The sequence below is a fragment of the Mesoplodon mirus genome (assembly GCF_964341445.2).
Source record: "Mesoplodon mirus genome assembly, chromosome: 15".
Taxonomy (NCBI): Eukaryota; Metazoa; Chordata; class Mammalia; order Artiodactyla; family Ziphiidae; genus Mesoplodon; species Mesoplodon mirus.
This window is the reverse complement of record NC_138991.1, coordinates 81,485,166-81,501,492: the sequence shown is the minus strand read 5'-3', so window position 1 is coordinate 81,501,492 and position 16,327 is coordinate 81,485,166. Positions and strand designations below refer to the sequence as shown.

At 56.0% G+C, this 16,327-nt stretch overlaps 1 protein-coding gene across 2 annotated transcripts in view; it reads right to left on the bottom strand.

Annotated features, from left to right (window-relative positions):
* NINL (ninein like) overlaps nucleotides 1-16,327 on the bottom strand; it is a 112,836-nt gene that overhangs the window by 24,346 nt on the left and 72,163 nt on the right. For both annotated transcript variants that reach the window (XM_082645702.1, XM_082645701.1), the window contains exons 9-14: nucleotides 13,173-13,309; nucleotides 12,058-12,198; nucleotides 9,271-9,445; nucleotides 8,061-8,171; nucleotides 7,344-7,424; nucleotides 1,026-1,128 (exon numbers count right to left, since the gene is read on the bottom strand). In XM_082645702.1, the coding sequence (XP_082501828.1) occupies nucleotides 1,026-1,128; nucleotides 7,344-7,424; nucleotides 8,061-8,171; nucleotides 9,271-9,445; nucleotides 12,058-12,198; nucleotides 13,173-13,309 (748 nt within the window). The remainder of the gene's footprint in view (nucleotides 1-1,025; nucleotides 1,129-7,343; nucleotides 7,425-8,060; nucleotides 8,172-9,270; nucleotides 9,446-12,057; nucleotides 12,199-13,172; nucleotides 13,310-16,327) is intronic.

The following is a 16,327-nucleotide window of genomic DNA, read 5'->3' as shown; positions in this document are numbered from 1 at the left end:
GTCTCGGCAGCCATCAGCTCCACTAATGCAGCTGCAGCTGAGGGGCTCCCTTCGGGCCCAGGTGCACAGCAGACCCCACTCGGTTTCCCTTGGAGGCTCCCATGTTGACTTTCCTGTTTTAAGTAACAGCTTTAGGACAATACGGGAGCCCGACGCTCTCAGGGTTACAGATGAGAGCGACATGTCCTCTGGGGCTGCGTCTGCGTGACATGTGACCACAGAGGCGGTTGGGCTGCTGGGCTGGGGCTGTCTCGGTGGTTCCCACAGCAGCAAGGGGCGTGGAGCCTGGAGCACGTGAACCTGTAGTGCCCGCCCGGCCCAGCTGCCAGGGAGGGTGCAAGCAGCCAAACGCCGTCCTCCTCAAGGACAGCTGTGGCCTCAGAACCTCCAGCCCAGTCTCTAGAAGGAGCCAAGAACATTAACCCCTCGGTGCTTGCAGCCTGTTGAGACCTCCCGGCTGGGAGGCAGGAGCCTGGTTTTTCCAAGTAACGCCTTTGGCATTGGCTCTGCACGCAGCAGGTGGAAGGGCCCTTCCCAGGCGCCATGGCCCCGCCCCATCTCAGACCCCTTCCACAGCGGCCCGCCGGCCTCGGTTCACACGGTTTAGCACCTGCCTTGTACGAGCCATCACAGACCCGAGACCAGCCTGTCCCCTGTCCCCCCAGCCTCCTCTCTCCTCCCCTCCCCCAGAGGACCGTCTGTGTGAAGCATCTCCTTTGATCACCAACTCCATCCACCTCCCCGGGACCCAGGAGGCTCCCTGGGACATGCCTGCCCTGAGGTCATGGCAAGGTCCTCATAACCTTCACCACTTACTTCTACCCAAATGGTAGAACCCTCATCCTCCTCCATCTCCCTTGGGGCTCTGGGGATTACACAGACCCCTGGCCTCAGGTAGGCCCTTTCTCCCACATAAGAGGTCAGAAGGGCTTGTGACCACCCATGCAGCTGGCCAGCCCCACGCCCCCCCACCCCGCCCTGGGAAGGAGCACACGACCCACCACCTCAAAACACCGGGCTCCTACCTGCCGCATGTCCCGGGGGCAGCTGGCCGTGCCGACTCGGGGGCAGCTGTGCCCGCAGGCCTTCCAGTGCAGCCTGCAGCTCGTCGTTGCAGTCCTGCAGGTCCTGTGGGCAGAGCCAGACCCTTCCTCCAGCCGCTGTGGCCACTGGGCCCAGGAGTCAGCCCCCAGCTCAGCAGGGTGGACGGGGCACCGAAGCTGCACCCAGGCACCTAACTGCTCCGTGAGCGACACAGGAGCAGGGGTCATTTCCCGACATCTTATGCCTGGCACCACCTTCCACCATGGGATACAAGGAAGGGACTCAGGGAATAAAAAGTGTAGTGAAAGTGAGAAATGGAGAAAATACAGAGAAACCACAGGTGGTTGGGTAAGCACACACATAAGGGGAAGAGGGCACTTGGGGGCGTGAAGGTTTAAGAGGAAGGGTCTCTGGGAATTCCCTGGTGGTCCAGCGGTTAGGACTCGGCGCTCTCACTGCCGGGGCCCGGGTTCGATCCCTGGTCGGGGAACTAAGATCTCGCAAGCTACACAGCACAGAGGAAAAGAAAAAAAGAGGAAGGGTCTCGTTTGTGACAAGCGTAATTTGTCCCCCCACGAATGAAATAAACCTGAACAAGCACATTGGTCACCTGACTTTCAAAAGGTCAGAAAGGGTAGCGTTCACATCCCACCTCCCAGGTGGCCCCAGAGCCGGCACCACGGCAACATGGCTTTGGGTCCACGTACTCTTCCCCCCAACCCCGGGTGTGCTGTGGCCGCCCCACATGGAGGATGGCATGCGTGATGCAATTTCCACCCAGCTTCTCCTCCCGGGAAACTGGCTCTGGAGGAAGCCAGACCAGCCAAGACCATGGCACGCCCTCAAGGCCCCACCTCCCTCCCTGATTTTTTTTCTTTTTTTTTTTTTTTGGCCGCGCCCCACGGCATGCAGGATCTTAGTTCCCCGACCAGGGACTGAACCCCTGCCCCCTGCATTGGGAGCGCAGAGTCCTAACCACTGGACTGCCAGGGAAGCCCACTCCTCTCTGATTTTTTAATCTATTTGAGTTTCTTCTCCAGGCAGCTCTTGTCAAATAAACCTCATCTTCCTGAACTCCCCGGTGACCAGTGCCTGGCTTGTCTCTGCATCCGCCCTTGGAGAAGGAGCCTTTCATCGGCAGTTCTAGACCGTGTGGGAGAAGGGAAAGGCCCTGCAGATCTCAGAAGCAGCACAGATTTACTAGGATCACTGTACCTCCTTCAGAAACTCCTGGGCAAATACACAGTTTCCCCACAGAGGGAGCAGCTCCTTCCTGGGGGAAAGGGCAGGGACGGGATGTGAGAGCCGTGGGGTAGACCTGCGGGGCGGCAGGTGTGGGCACCCCCGGCCCCTCTATCCCACGATGTCGCCACGCCAGCTACTGAGCATGTCAGGTGTGGTCAGTCTGGACTGAGGTGTGTGTAGCATGAACTCTACACCGATCTTGAACACCAGATTCCCAGAAAGGGATGTAAAATATCTCAATTTAAAATGTGTTTACATTGATTATATGTTGACATAATGACATTGTGGATGTAATACAGGAAATAAAATGTAATTAAAGTGATTAATGTCACCTATTTCTTTTTACCGTTTCTAATGTGACTGGAAAACCTGAAATTACTCACGTGACTGGTATTTTAACTGACAGTGCTGACCTGGCAGGAAACACTGACACAATCATTTCTTTTTTTTGTTTGTTTTTTTGCGGTACGCGGGCCTCTCACTGTTGTGGCCTCTCCCGTTGCGGAGCACAGGCTCCAGACGCGCAGGCTCAGCGGCCATGGCTCACGGGCCTAACTGCTCCGCGGCATGTGGGATCTTCCCGCACCGGGGCACGAACCCATGTTCCCTGCATCGGCAGGCGGACTCTCAACCACTGCGCCACCAGGGAAGCCCCTGACAGAATCATTTCTACCCAATGTCCTCCCCCGTCGGTGGGTCTTTCTGCCCCTCAGATGGGTATTTCAAGAGCATATGCATGTCCCACAAATTCAGCAGTGCCAGAAAACAGGTCCTTAGGTGCCACGCTGGGCACAGACTTCTCTGCTCTCAGGCACCACTGTCGGTTCTAACCGATGAGGGTGACGTGTGCCGTCCTGGGTCCCAGCCGGTCTACACAGTGGGTGTCCCACGGCTGGGAGCCAGGGTGCCTGTTTTCATGTGGGCTGCACGTGAATTTGGGGGTGCCTGTGGATGCCCAGGGTGGTCACAGGGTCATAGGGTGTTACTGTGCTAGCCAGGAAAGGCAGCAAGTCCACTGCACGCACTGTAGCGCTAAGGCTCTGAGGGCTCTGGACCTGTTGACGCTTCTCTTCTCGTTAGCGGGAGAAGCAAGCTCAGCAAGGAAGCAGGGGAGGGTGGGATTTCCACAGCAGCTCGGAAAGCATCAAAAGCATCGGAGAGGAAGGCGGAGGCGGCAGACCAGCTGGGGAGCCGGGCCGTGCTGAGTCAGCACACACAGAGGGGCTGACCACCCAGGCCCAGGCAGTGGGGGGGGGGACGTCTGTCAGGGCTGGTGCGTGTCTCAGTCCATCCGGGCTATTTTAACAAAACTCCACAGATGGAGAGTTTATAAACAACAGAAATTTACTTCTCACAATTCTGGAGGCTAGAAGTCCATGACTGAGGTGCCTGCAGATTCAGCGTCTGGTGGGAGCTTCCCGGTTCATAGACGGCTGTCTGTTCCCATGTCTTCACTTGGTGGAAGGGATGGGGGAGCTCTCTGGGGTCCCTTTATAAGGGCACTAATCCCCTTCATGGAGCTCCACCCTCATGACCTAACTGCCTCCCAAAGGCCCCACCTTTGAACACCACCACACTGAGGGAACAGGCTTCAACATATGGATTTACGGGGACACACACATTCAGGATGTAACAGGGTGGAAATGGGTAAAGAGAAAATCTGTATCTGGCACTTCTGACCAAGGACAAGCTACTCCATTATGGTGTCCACCCGAGGGAGCAGTGAAAATATGAAACCACAGAGAACCCCTAAGGAGGAAGCGATTAACATTTTACATTTCCCCCAACTTTTTTAAATCTTTTTTTTTTTTGGCTGCACCTCGTGGCATGTGGATCGTAGTTCCCCAACCAGGAATGGAACCCATGCCCCCTGCATTGGAAGCGTGGTCTTAATCACCAGACCACCAGGGAAGTCCTTACACTCCCCTTTACCAAAGTCAGCCTTGCCCCAGAAAACTGAGGCTGACAGCTGAAAGAAAGAAAGAAAGAAAAAAAAAAAAGCTAAGACAATAGTTGAATAGGAAGGGAACTCGGCAACAAGGGAAAACATGGTTTCTGTGCTAGCAAATATCCTGCTTACAAGCACGGGGAAATGTCCAACAGTGACTTTGGAAAGATGGGTGACACACAGCAGGGAGGTTCAAGGTGTCTCTACTCTGGAGACTGAGGATAAGAAACACCCTAGGCCCGAGGCAGTGCCCCCAGGAGGCTGAGCACACGCAGCACGCAGATCTTGGTCTCTAAAGCCATTCTCTCCAGTTAGGAGCCAGGACTCATTGGAGAAATAGCTGATTCCAGCGCAAGGGCAGGGGAAGCATAAGATGAGTCTGGAGCATCTCACTGTGCTAGGAAGTATGGGACAACTTAACAAAACAAAACATGACAGTGACAAGTCACAAGGTCATGGCTGCCGGCCGGAAGACACTCCCACTGGCCAAATCTCACATGACTTGAGCACCAAAGTAATTTGACATAGTAACGAATTATCAATACAAACCACTGATGAGAATGGCGATTCCTGAGCCCATACCAACCAGACACACAGATAGATAGACAGGACTTCTCTGCCTGACGGCAGATGCCAAGTGCCAACCGACAGATGTGGAGTGGATGATGGAAAACCATCCTTGTGCAACAACCACTGGGGCAAAGACGGGAGTTGGCAGGAATCACTAACTGATACTAAATCCAGTGAAACTTCTGATGAAGAGCCGGACATTTGCATGGTCTTAAAGTGTCACCCCACACTGTGACCAGGTGATCAAAATTAACGCCACCTACATTGTACAGCTGAGAAGGCATAACCTCAATTTAATCCAAAGGAAGTATCACGAAAACACAAAATGAGAACGTTTCTATTGAAAAGGAAGGAGAGACTGTATTCTTCAAAAATATCCACGTGGAGGACAAAGAAGGGCTGTGGGAATGTGTTACAGACAATGTGTCTCCCCAAATTCATATGTTAAATCATGATCCCCAGTGTGATGGTATTTGGAGGTGAGGCTTTTGGGAGGAGATCAGGTCAGGAGGATGGAGCCCCATGGCGGGGTTTGTGCTCTAATGAAACAGCCCCCAGAGAACTCCCTCGCCCCTTCACAGAAGGACACAGTGAGAAGACAGCCGGCCACCTGCAACCCAGAACAGAGGCCTCACCAGACACCGAATCTGTCAGCACCTTGGTCTCAGACCTACCAGCCTCCAGAACAAAGGAACTAAATGCCCATGGCTTATAAGCTCCCCAGTCTATGGTATCTTTGTTACAGCCACCTGAATGGACTAAGAATGTTCCAGATTAGAGGACATCAGACTCGGGCCCTGGTCCTAGACTGGGTCCTGCACTGGAGGAAGATGCTCTAAAGAACATTGTTAGGGGAATTCCCTGGCAGTCCAGTGGTTAGGTCTCCAAGCTTCCACTGCTGGGGACCCAAGTTTGATCCCTGGCCAGGGAACTATGATCCCGCAAGCCAAGCAGCACAGCTAAAAAAAAACAAAGAACATTGTTAGGTTGACTAACAAAACTGAAACACAACAAGCAGGTTAAAGGACTGTATTGGTGGAAATTGTGAAGTTACTAAGTATCCACAGCTACCTAGGAGGTGTTGGGAAGCTGGTTCTCTAGGAAGAAAAGCCCAGCTTTGTAGCTTCTGCACATTTCTTGGTGTAAATAACTCCCCCATCAAAGGTTTAACAAGAAGCCAGCAAAGTTCCTGAACATGTAACATCAACGTTGGGCACCTGAACAGCACCGCGAGGTTGAAGGGTCAGCCTGCTCTCAGGAAGTGCGTGGGCCAGTTCGGGGTGGAGGGTTGTGATCGCCTGACTCACCTCCGATGTACACGTTCGTGTCCACATGCGCACGGTGAAACGTACACAGCAGGTGGACTGGGGCAGAGGCATCCAGGTGTTCCCCAGGCTAGTTTCACTTTTGTAACTTCATGTATTAGAAATTACTTCCAAATAAAACGCTTTTTGAATGCTCTGTTAGTTTGAAACAGCCAAAAATATCCCCAAAAATAGAGAGGGCAAATTTCTAAATAAGTAGCTTAGCACTAAAATGTAAAACATTTCTGCTGATATTTGAAAAAGTAAAATTTTGAGAACCAAAAGTGAAATCAGCAGCAGCAGTTAAGTGACAGAGTCATGTGAAAAAATGAAGGCAGTTACATTTGTTTGAAAAAATTCAGGTGCACTAAAGCAATGTATTCATTGATGGTTAGTTACAGGTGCTCAAAGTGAGAGAGAAAACACAGCAGGAAAGAGTTCCTTTCAGAAAGTCAAGCGGCACATTCCAGCTGCACCACATCCCCCAACCACAAGCCACACACACCACTCAGGCACCCAAGGAGGGTAAGAGCTGACCACACGCAGGCGCACCCGGGATTCAGGATGTGGAGGGCAGGAGGTAAGGGTCACGTCACACTGCAGACCAGCACAGGCTCACCTTTATCCTCTGGTGTGGCCAAAGCATCGTGTGCAGAAAGACAGTTCTTAACGTTAATTGGGAGGGAAATCATTGAGAGGCAAATGGATACTAGACCCCTAACTCCAAACAATAATGTTCTATCTGCTGGAGTCCTCGGTAATCTCAAGAGAGTAATGGGTTATGATCTGTTTCCCCAGCACTGACATTGTTTACCACCTACGCCCTCTTCTGCATAGCGGCAGCGCCAGCCGAGCGGGCTCACGTTGGTAGATTTGGCCCAGGAAATGCAAACACTCAACCATAGGAGACAAGATGAAGCCCTACATGGTGTCCGGACACACAGAGGGGACTTAGGACAGGGGCCGTCTCGCCACCTGGGCAGCCCATGTGGGGCTGGGCACCCGCGCCGAGCAGGCAAGTCCCACCCGTCTCCTTTCAGAACACGAGGCTCGGAGGACCCCGCTGGCAGAAGGCAGGCCGAGATCAGAGGCTCTGCCTGCTCTGCTCATATAGGGATGCTCCTGTGGACCCGGGCTGGACCACCCTCCACGTGGAGGCCAGGGGGTGGGAGGGACCACCCGGGTCTGAGTGGACAGACCCTGACGACCCCGCGGGTAGGGGGGCCACATACCCGGCACTTGAGCTTGTACTCGTTCAGGACCTCTGAGAACCGCTCCTCCTGGGCCAGGGGCTCCGTGCTCTGTGGCTCCAGCTGAAAGCCAGATGCAGGCAGGAAAATGAGGGCCGGGACCTCAGGCCAGGTGGAGGGTGTGTTGTCACCCCCAGCCGCTGTCCCCACCAGGCTTATTAGCATCCGCAGGTACAGCTGCCCATCCCTCCTCTTCCTCCCCGCCCCTTGTCTAAAAGGTCTCAGGGCAGAAGGGTGTTTGGAATTTATGGAAGGCGGCCATGCTCCCACCTGGAGCCTGGGCTGCCTTCCTGCCTTGGCCACCTGGGAGGCCCCCTGCCTGGACCCTGCACCTCCCCTCCCCTCCTCCTCTGAAGGTGATGGTAAGGGCCAGCTGGGGGGCCTCTAACCTCTCCTCTATGCGTGCCCCCCACCAAGACCCTGTCACTGGGGTCTGTGCAGAGGGTGCTGACTGCTCCAGGCTTTGTCACTAAAAGGCCAACGTGCAGGGCATCACCCGGGCGTCACCAGCACCCCTGCACTGCATGAAGGGAGGAAAACACAGGGAAAGTCGCCGTGATAATTTTCTCTCCATTATAGAATTTTAGTAGAAAAAACCTAAATTCCATCGCCTGTGTATTCTTCGTCAAGACCCTGACGCCCTTTACCCAGCGCCCACGGGCGCCTCTCTGGAGACTCAGGGTCAGCAAGAGGACCCACCTTGTCCTTCAACACGAACTCCAGATCATTCTGCAGCTTCAGGACCAGCTTCTCCGACTCTGCGAGCTTCTCCACGACTTCAATCATCTCCTTCTGCAGTCGACTGTTTTCCTACAAGACACAGGCCAGCGGTTGGCCGGCTTTGGGGGCGGAGGAGGGAGCTGTGTGGAAGGGCTGCCCCCTCCGAGTGAGAGGCAGGACTCATGAGCAGGGAAGGTGGACCCCACGGAGCCCTTGGGGATACTCCCCCTTTCCCACCGCCTCGACCTCTCCCACCCACCCAAGCTCTCGGGCAACCCTTCCCGAGCCGTCTTCTAAAAACCAAATTGGGGCTTCCCTGGTGGTGCAGTGGTTGAGAGTCTGCCTGCCAATGCAGGGGACGCGGGTTCGTGCCCCGGTCCGGGAAGATCCCACATGCCACGGAGCGGCTAGGCCCGTGAGCCATGGCCGCGGAGCCTGCGCGTCCGGAGCCTGTGCTCTGCAACGGGAGAGGCCACAGCAGTGAGAGGCCCGCGTACCGCAAAAAAAAAAATAAAAAAAATAAAAAAAATAAAAAAGAATAAAAACCAAATTGAAAGCTGTACCACGACGGCCCAGGTGTCCACCAGGAGGAAGGCAGTGTCCTCAGACACGGGAACCAACAAGAAGGCACGCCCAGCCTCTCCTCCAGGGGAACGGAGGCGAGGGAGGCGGGGCAGGCGCAGACAGAACCCGCAGCCCCAGGTTAGGGGAGGAGGAGGAAGGGGGGCCGGGGACACCGCACTGGAAGCCAATGCAGGTTGGGTGCCGGTCGTGGGGCGCTCTCCACAGCCCAGAAGACTGCGTCTGCTCCAGGGCTGGGGGCGCAGGCTGATGCTTCTGTCTTTTGCTGACCCCACTGGTGCTCTGGTCCCAGGGGTGCAGCAGAGGTGGCTGCAGCCACTGACCCAGAGGCCCTTGGGTTCCCATCCTGCTGCCCACACGGCTGGAGATGAGGGACCATATGTCTCCCAGAAAAGCCAGGACTCTTCCTGCTTTGGCTGAGAAATGGGCTCTTTCCATGGCTGCAGGAAATGTTCTTTAGTGTGAAACCCCCAGCCCCACGGGGAGGGTTTAATCCTGGACCAGGAAGGTGTGGGTGTGGAGGATGGACCCTTAGGCAACCTCGCCTCCGTCTTTTTGGGCGGGAGGCCCTGGGGAGGCACCCCTCCGCCCCCCCAAACACCCCTACCTTCAGGGCCAGGCTCAGCTTCTGGCGGAGGCTGGCCTCCTCGGCCCGAAGGCGCTGCAGGTCCTCCTCCAGCGCAGCCCTCTGCCGCCGGGCCTGCTCCCAGAACAGCTCGCGCTCCACCTCCACCTCGGACCGCAGGAGACTCAGCCTCCCCCTGTACCCCTGCTCCAGGCGTCTGCAAGACACATGGCACGTGGTTCGCCGAGCTCCTGAGGGGCGCCACCTGGGCCTCTCCCTCCCCGGGGTCTCTCGCCGGAGCACTCGGCCACAGCGTCTGGGACTCGTTTGTCCCTCTGGCAGATGAGAGAGCTGCAGATGCTGTGCCATTGAAGGATGTGGGGCCTCCTTAAACCCCTCCTCAGGGCTGGTGGAGGTGACCCCACACAGACAAGGTAAGCCAGTGGGTCCCTTGGCCTCTGGGGTGAGCTAGCGGGTGACCTCTGGGTAGGTCTCTGACACTCCTCGGCCATTCAACCTCCTCCACATCATCAAAAAATGAATCAATAAATAAAGGCAGCACCAAAGCCTTCGGTGACCAAATGTGCACAGAAGCCAGCCCCTGTCACGAGGACACAGGCATCAGAAAACCAGTACGTGGCGAATCCCAAAGCAGCCAGAGAAAGGTGCGGAGGCCCTTCCCCTCAGACGCTGCAGTGATCTTTTGCAATAACCATTTCTTTGTTTTTTTTTTTGTTGGCTGCACCTTGCAGCATGCAGGACTTCAGTTCCCCAACCAGGGATCGAACCTGTGCCCGCTGCAGTGGAAGCACGGAGTCTTAACCACTGGACCGCCAGGGAAGTCCCCGCAATAACCATTTCTATCAGCAGGGAAAACAGTGCTAGATCTTAGCTTTATCGCTAAAACAGTTGCTTAACAGGATTCTCAGACCCAGTCTATCTAGATTGAAGATGAATGAAACTCTTCGGCAGAGCTTGGCCACGTCAACGATCGAGCATGAGAAACACTGGGCTCGGCCTCCCTCAGTCTCACCCCAGAGCTTCCAGGAGGGAGCATGAGGGGAAGGAGGGCAGGCATCACTTAGGGAAAAGGTTGGACGAGTGTGATGAATCTAACAACCCGCAAATCCTGGGGCTAATTTTACAAATACAAATTTGATCATATCACTCCACTCTTTAAAGGGGAAAGGTGCAGTAAAATACGGCAGAACAGACCCACATCACGGGTGCTCTGTGGCCATCAGAAAGTATATGCAACACAACACCATTTTGTAAGTAATGACATGCATGGAAAAGCGAGGGACTCACAAAAAATGTTAGGAGTGATAACCTCTGTGGACGCAAGACTTTTCCTTTTATTTTTCCTTTTACTTGTATTTTCTTTCTTTTTTATTATTTATTTATTTAGTTATGGCTGCATTGGGTCTTAGTTGTGGTGTGTGGGCTCTTCGTTGCAGCACGAGGGCTTAGGTGCCCTGCAGCACGTCGGATCTTAGTTCCCCGACTAGGGATCGAACCTGCATCCCCTGCATTGGAAGGCGGATTCTTAACCCCTGGACCACTGGGGAAGTCCCTACTTGTATTTTTTTAAGTTTTCTACAATGAACATGTATCATTTATTACTTTTATAATAAAAACAACGTAACACAACCACAAAAACTATTTCTAAAAACGTATCAATGGGGCTTCCCTGGTGGCGCAGTGGTTGAGAGTCCGCCTGCCAATGCAGGGGACATGGGTTCGTGCCTCGGTCCGGGAAGATCCCACATGCTGTGGAGCGGCTGGGCCCGTGAGCCATGGCCACTGAGCCTGTGCGTCCGGAGCCTGTGCTCCGCAACGGGAGAGGCCACAACAGTGAGAGGCCCGCGTACCGCAAAAAAACAAAAACAAAAACAAAACATACCAATGATGCCCCATTGCTCACTGGGCAAAATCCAAACACTCACGTGGCCCTCAAGGCTTCGTGTGTTCCCCCACCAGATTCTTGGACTGAGATATGGCCTTCGAGTCTCTGGTTCTCCGACCCAGAGCGAACTTCCCTGAGTCCCTTCTGGGCGGTTGGGAGAGTCAGGCCGACCGGGCTGGGACCAGCGCAAATCAGTTCTCAGCTCCGTGACAGATCGTCTAAAATCGTCCACACATAAGTTTGTGGGCGCTGGGGAGGGGGGCAGCACAGGCCACAGAGGAAGGACGTGTGCGGGTCAGGCTGCTCCAGACCAGGGAACCCCAAGGACCCCGCGTCCCCAGGCCTCGCCTCAGGACACAGCCCCACGTCCGCCCACGTCAGGGATGCAGCAGAGCGCAGCCGCGGTAAAGAGCCACCGGGAGGCGGGTGGCGCCTCAGGAGAGGGGGAAAGCCTTTCAAAAAGGTCAGAAATTCTTTCCTCTGGTTTGTCCACCACCACCCCGGCCAGCTCGCCATGAGTCTGCTCAGGCCACCCGATGGGCGATGCCCGGTGTGCAGTTTTGGGCCCCGGCTCCCTCCTGCGGAGCCAACAGGCTGCAAAGCCATTCCCTGGTCCTCTCAAAACGTCCGCCCGTCTCGCTGATCACAGGCACGGACAGAAGGCTCAGCTTGAGTGGGACAGACCCCGACAGATGGAGCGGAGAGGGAGGCCCGCAGAGCACTTTTCCCCGCAGACGCTCGTCACAGGCACTCGGCCAGACGCCGCGCTCCCCAGCGAAGGGAAAGACTGCTTCTTCACATGCACCGTCTTCCCTCAAGGACAGACGTCAGCAGAGTGCTGGGCTCAGGTGAGACAGCAAGGCCTCAGCTGGTGGCGCCCCGTCCACTGCCCACCCTCGGCCGGGGACCCCGGCGGGACCTACCTGACCTTCTCCTCTGCGAGCTGCTCCAGGGCAGAGTGGAGGTCGTCCGTCTCCTTCACAAACTCCAGGTGCCTCTGCTCTGCCTTCTCCAGGTCCTGCCTCGCCTTGTCCCGCTCCCTGGCCATCTGCTCCACCTGCCCCCTGCGTGAAGGAGGCGGGGTCAAAGGGGACACCGCTCTGGGCCCAGCAAGCCCGGTTGCAGGAACAAACACGGCTGGGCTAACGGCGCCGAGCAGCGGCCAGCGCTGGGCTCTGACCCACCTCCTCCCAGGGCCATTTCTATAGTTACTGTGCCCGGTTTACAGAAGCACATACAGTGACAGGCCAACTGCCTGGCAAAGGGGTCTCTAGCAGGTTTCTGAACCAGGAGGTCTGAGCCTAGAACGTGCAGCGTGCCACCCCTCCAAATGGCCTCAGGACAGGCAGGAATTTATCTACGCTCCCTCTTGCCTGCAGCTGGGCCTCGGGCCCCAGGGATCCCTAGCACCTAACCTGGGACTGGATGCATAAAGGGGAGAAGGCTGGCCACCCATTACCCTGCCTGGCCACAGCCCTGCCACCTGCAGCCTGGCATCAGAGTGACTGTGCAGAGAGTTGCCCAGAACAGAGGAGATTCCCGTATGTGGCCCTGTCCCTGTCTGGTCACCCTGGGTCCCGCCCAAGCCTCTGTGCAAACCATCTCTGGCACCAGCTATTCTGGTGCCCGTTTCTCCCACTGAAGAGGCATCCCTGTCCCAAAGCACAGTCTTTCTCTGGTTCCCTTTGCCGAACTGCCTGACAGAAGGCTCATCTGTTGGTACCTAATGAGATGCAAAGTCTTGAGGACCAAGATTGGGATTTCTGCCAGCCTTTTCTGTAGCTTCAGAAAATCAATAAACACACGAAAACCAATGTTTGTGCCGACCTGCTCAGTAGACGGACGGCCTGAAAAGCCAGCCAAACCCAGAGCCAAACCCAATTAAAATGGTTTGTGTTCTTGGCCCAACTGCCGTGCTGTGCTTTGTGACTGTGTTCGAAGCATCCTTCTTTCTCCTCCTGCCGGGTGCCCGAAACCGGGGGCAAGGAGGCCGGTCTAGCCAGGGGCACCCACACACCCTCCCCATCGGGGCTCTTACTGGCGGAAGCTCAGCTCCTGGCGGTAGCAGGCCAAGGCTGCCTGCTGAGTGGCACCGCCCACCATCATGAGCTCGTTCTCAAGGGCCCAGGCCAGCTCCAAAAGGTTCACCTTCTCGTCCACACTGAAGTCGAGGCTCTGAAAATAGCAAGGCCCATCAGCCAGGCGGGATGAGTGGGTCTCCAGACACTTCCTGGCTCCCTCAGGACAGTCAGGCCCAGACCACGTCGTCCCTGCACCTTCCTTTTCTCTCTGCAAAGTCTCTGCCTCTTGGGTGGAGCCCTTCCCCTGCCCCATCCCCGCTGACGGTCCCCCATCCCTGTCAACCCCAGTGTCCCCCCATTCCCACTACGGTCCCCCGAACCCTGTCAACCCCAGTGTCTCCCCATCCCCACTACAGTCCCCCAATCCCTGTCAACCCCAGTGTCACCCCATCCCCACTACGGTCCCCCCATCCCTGTCAACCCCAGTGTCACCCCATCCCCACTACGGTCCCCCCATCCCTGTCAACCCCAGTGTCCCCCCATCCCCACCACGGTCCCCCAATCCCTGTCAACCCCAGTGTCACCCCATCCCCACTACGGTCCCCCCATCCCTGTCAACCTCAGCATCCCCCCATCCCCACTACGGTCCCCCCATCCCTGTTAACCCCAGTGTACCCCATCCCCACTACGGTCCCCCCAACCCTGTCAACCCCAGTGTCCCCCCATGCCTCGAGGGTGGGCATGACCCAGGCTGGACAGAGTCCCCCTCCCTGGACAAAGTGACAGACACAGAAGGGGGCATGTCCCAAGCAGAGGACTTTGGGGATTGATAGGAAGGCCAGAGAAGGGCTTTTTCCCTGTGAAATCAGGTGTTGTATAAACCAGGTGGGCCCTGGGGAGCTGCACAAGGGGACTGGACCTGAGGCCAAGGCCCCAAGAGGCCAGCAGAGTCCAGACAACACCCGGGGCTGGGACCCCCAAGCCTAAGGTCCTTCCCTGACTGACCGCGAAGGTCCCTAACGTCCTCCTCATGCCCAAGCTAGTTTGACTTGGGTTTTTGCCATTTCAGACTCAAAGAATCCTGACTAATATGTCTCTGAACTATACAAACAGATACAGGAACAGATGGGGGTTCTGTTGGTGGACACAGGACCTATCAGAGAGAGATGAGCCACAGCCCAGCATTCCAGAGACTCACACTCATTCGCCCTCGGGATTCGGAAAAGTACAGTTAAAAGAATGGAAAAATTTTGTTTTACGTATTTTACCATAATAAGAGAAAGAGAAAGTAGGACAGGAACGCCCGCCCGTCCATCCTGCTGGCTGCCCAGTAAGAACACTTCTGCCACGTGTGCTCTTTCAGCAATGGGTGCACTTGGCTACAAGGCCCAGACACACGGGCGGGGCAGGCATGTGGCAGGGCCCACGGGGAGGCCCTTCCTTTAACTTATGAGGTGGAGACTTGAAGCTCCGTCCTTCCCCACGGCCGCGAGTGCTTCTGGAGAGAAATGACACTCAGCTGAAGCGCGTGCAGCAACTGGGAAGCTGAAGTCCTGACACAAGCGCACACTTCCCAGCAACGAAATCACGGGTGGGGGCAGAGGACAGAAAGTGGTCCCAGCAGCAGCTTCCCAATTAGAAAAACCACGTGGCACGACGTGGGCGCCTGCCTCCCGACGTTCATGCCCACGTACTCCTGCTGTGCTGACCGGGACGGACCTACGTAACCCCCCGGATGGTGCCAGGGTAGCAGTGTGTGGCTTCCCAGGCCAGAGCGTGGGAGGCTGAGGCCCCTCTCCGCTCTCCTGGACGGGGCTCTGGGGAAGCCAGAGCCATGCTGGGAGGAGGCTCAGGCTGCCCTGGGGAGGAGTGGTGGCCTCCATGTGGCAGGGAGGGGTGGCCTCCAGCCTCCAACGAGGTCCACTACCCATCCTGCTGGGCCTCGGGAAGACCGCAGGGCAGTCTCCTGGAGACCCCAGGCTAGGAACACCCGGCTGCGCGGCTCCCGATTCCTGAGGAGGTCAGGGATCCGCACAGAGCAGCCCTGGCGGTGGTCCCACAGACATTCGCGTGAGGTCCTGAGAAGCTGGGTGTGGGAAGCCAGCACGTCCAAGGCCAGGGCTCACCTAGTGGGCTTCCTCCCCCAGGGAACACACCTCTCTCAAGCAGGTGTGCTCAGGGCAACTGGAGATGCCGCCCAGTGTCACAGGTGACCAGTTATGGACCTGCTGCACCAGGACACCCCGACTGCCTGCCAGCTCGCCCGAGAGCCACCCTGTGTGAGGGGGACAGATACGCCTGGGGGGCCACGTGGAGGGTCCTGCTGAGGGGAGTTCAGTAACATCGCTGCCGCTCAATTCAATGGAATCAAACCCTGAGCAATTGGAAAATCATCAGTTGCTAAAGGAATGGAAACATGCTGTGACAGCAAGAGAGTAGTAAAAAGAATAAGTCCTGAAGTGTCGGGGGCAAGCGTGAGACTCGTCACTGGCCAGATCCTGACGGCAGCCAGCCCACCTCCACGTGCAGGGAATCAGGAGCAGCGTCTTAGGGAGAATCTCAAAACCATGAGCCTCTGGGACTTTCCTGGTGGTCCAGTGGTTAAGGGCTCCATGCTTCCACTGCAGGGGGCACAGGTTCGATCTCCGGTTGGGGAACTAAGATCCTACGTGCTGTGTGGCACAGCCAAAAACAAAAAACCAAAAAACCATGAGCCCCTCTGCTCTTGGCCCTCCCTGGGGGCCAATTTCAGTGGTCCGGCCTCAGCCTCTGGTTCTCAGAATAGTCCTGTGGGCCAGCTGTCTAGGGATGGCCTTGTGTCGGGCTCCGCCCAGGCTGCTGGGCAGCGGGACCCAGCAACGGCTAAGCTTAGATCCAGGAGAGTCTGGCCTGAGGAGTTGGGCAGATCGTCTTCAAGGCTGGATTTTTGCTCCTTCCTGTTCTATTGTTTTGTGCCAATATGGACATTTTTGGAGGCAATACAATAGAAGCTATTACGAGGTAAAATGCGTACCTTCAGGAATCCGCCCTACCGAGAAATACCAGCATAGAGGCAGAAGGGTATACGTGCATTACAGATGACGAGATTCATAACAGGAAAACAAACATACGTGTCCCACGACAGGGAAAGGGTAATGTAAATTAGCAAGGTATATGGTGTGACACCAATTTT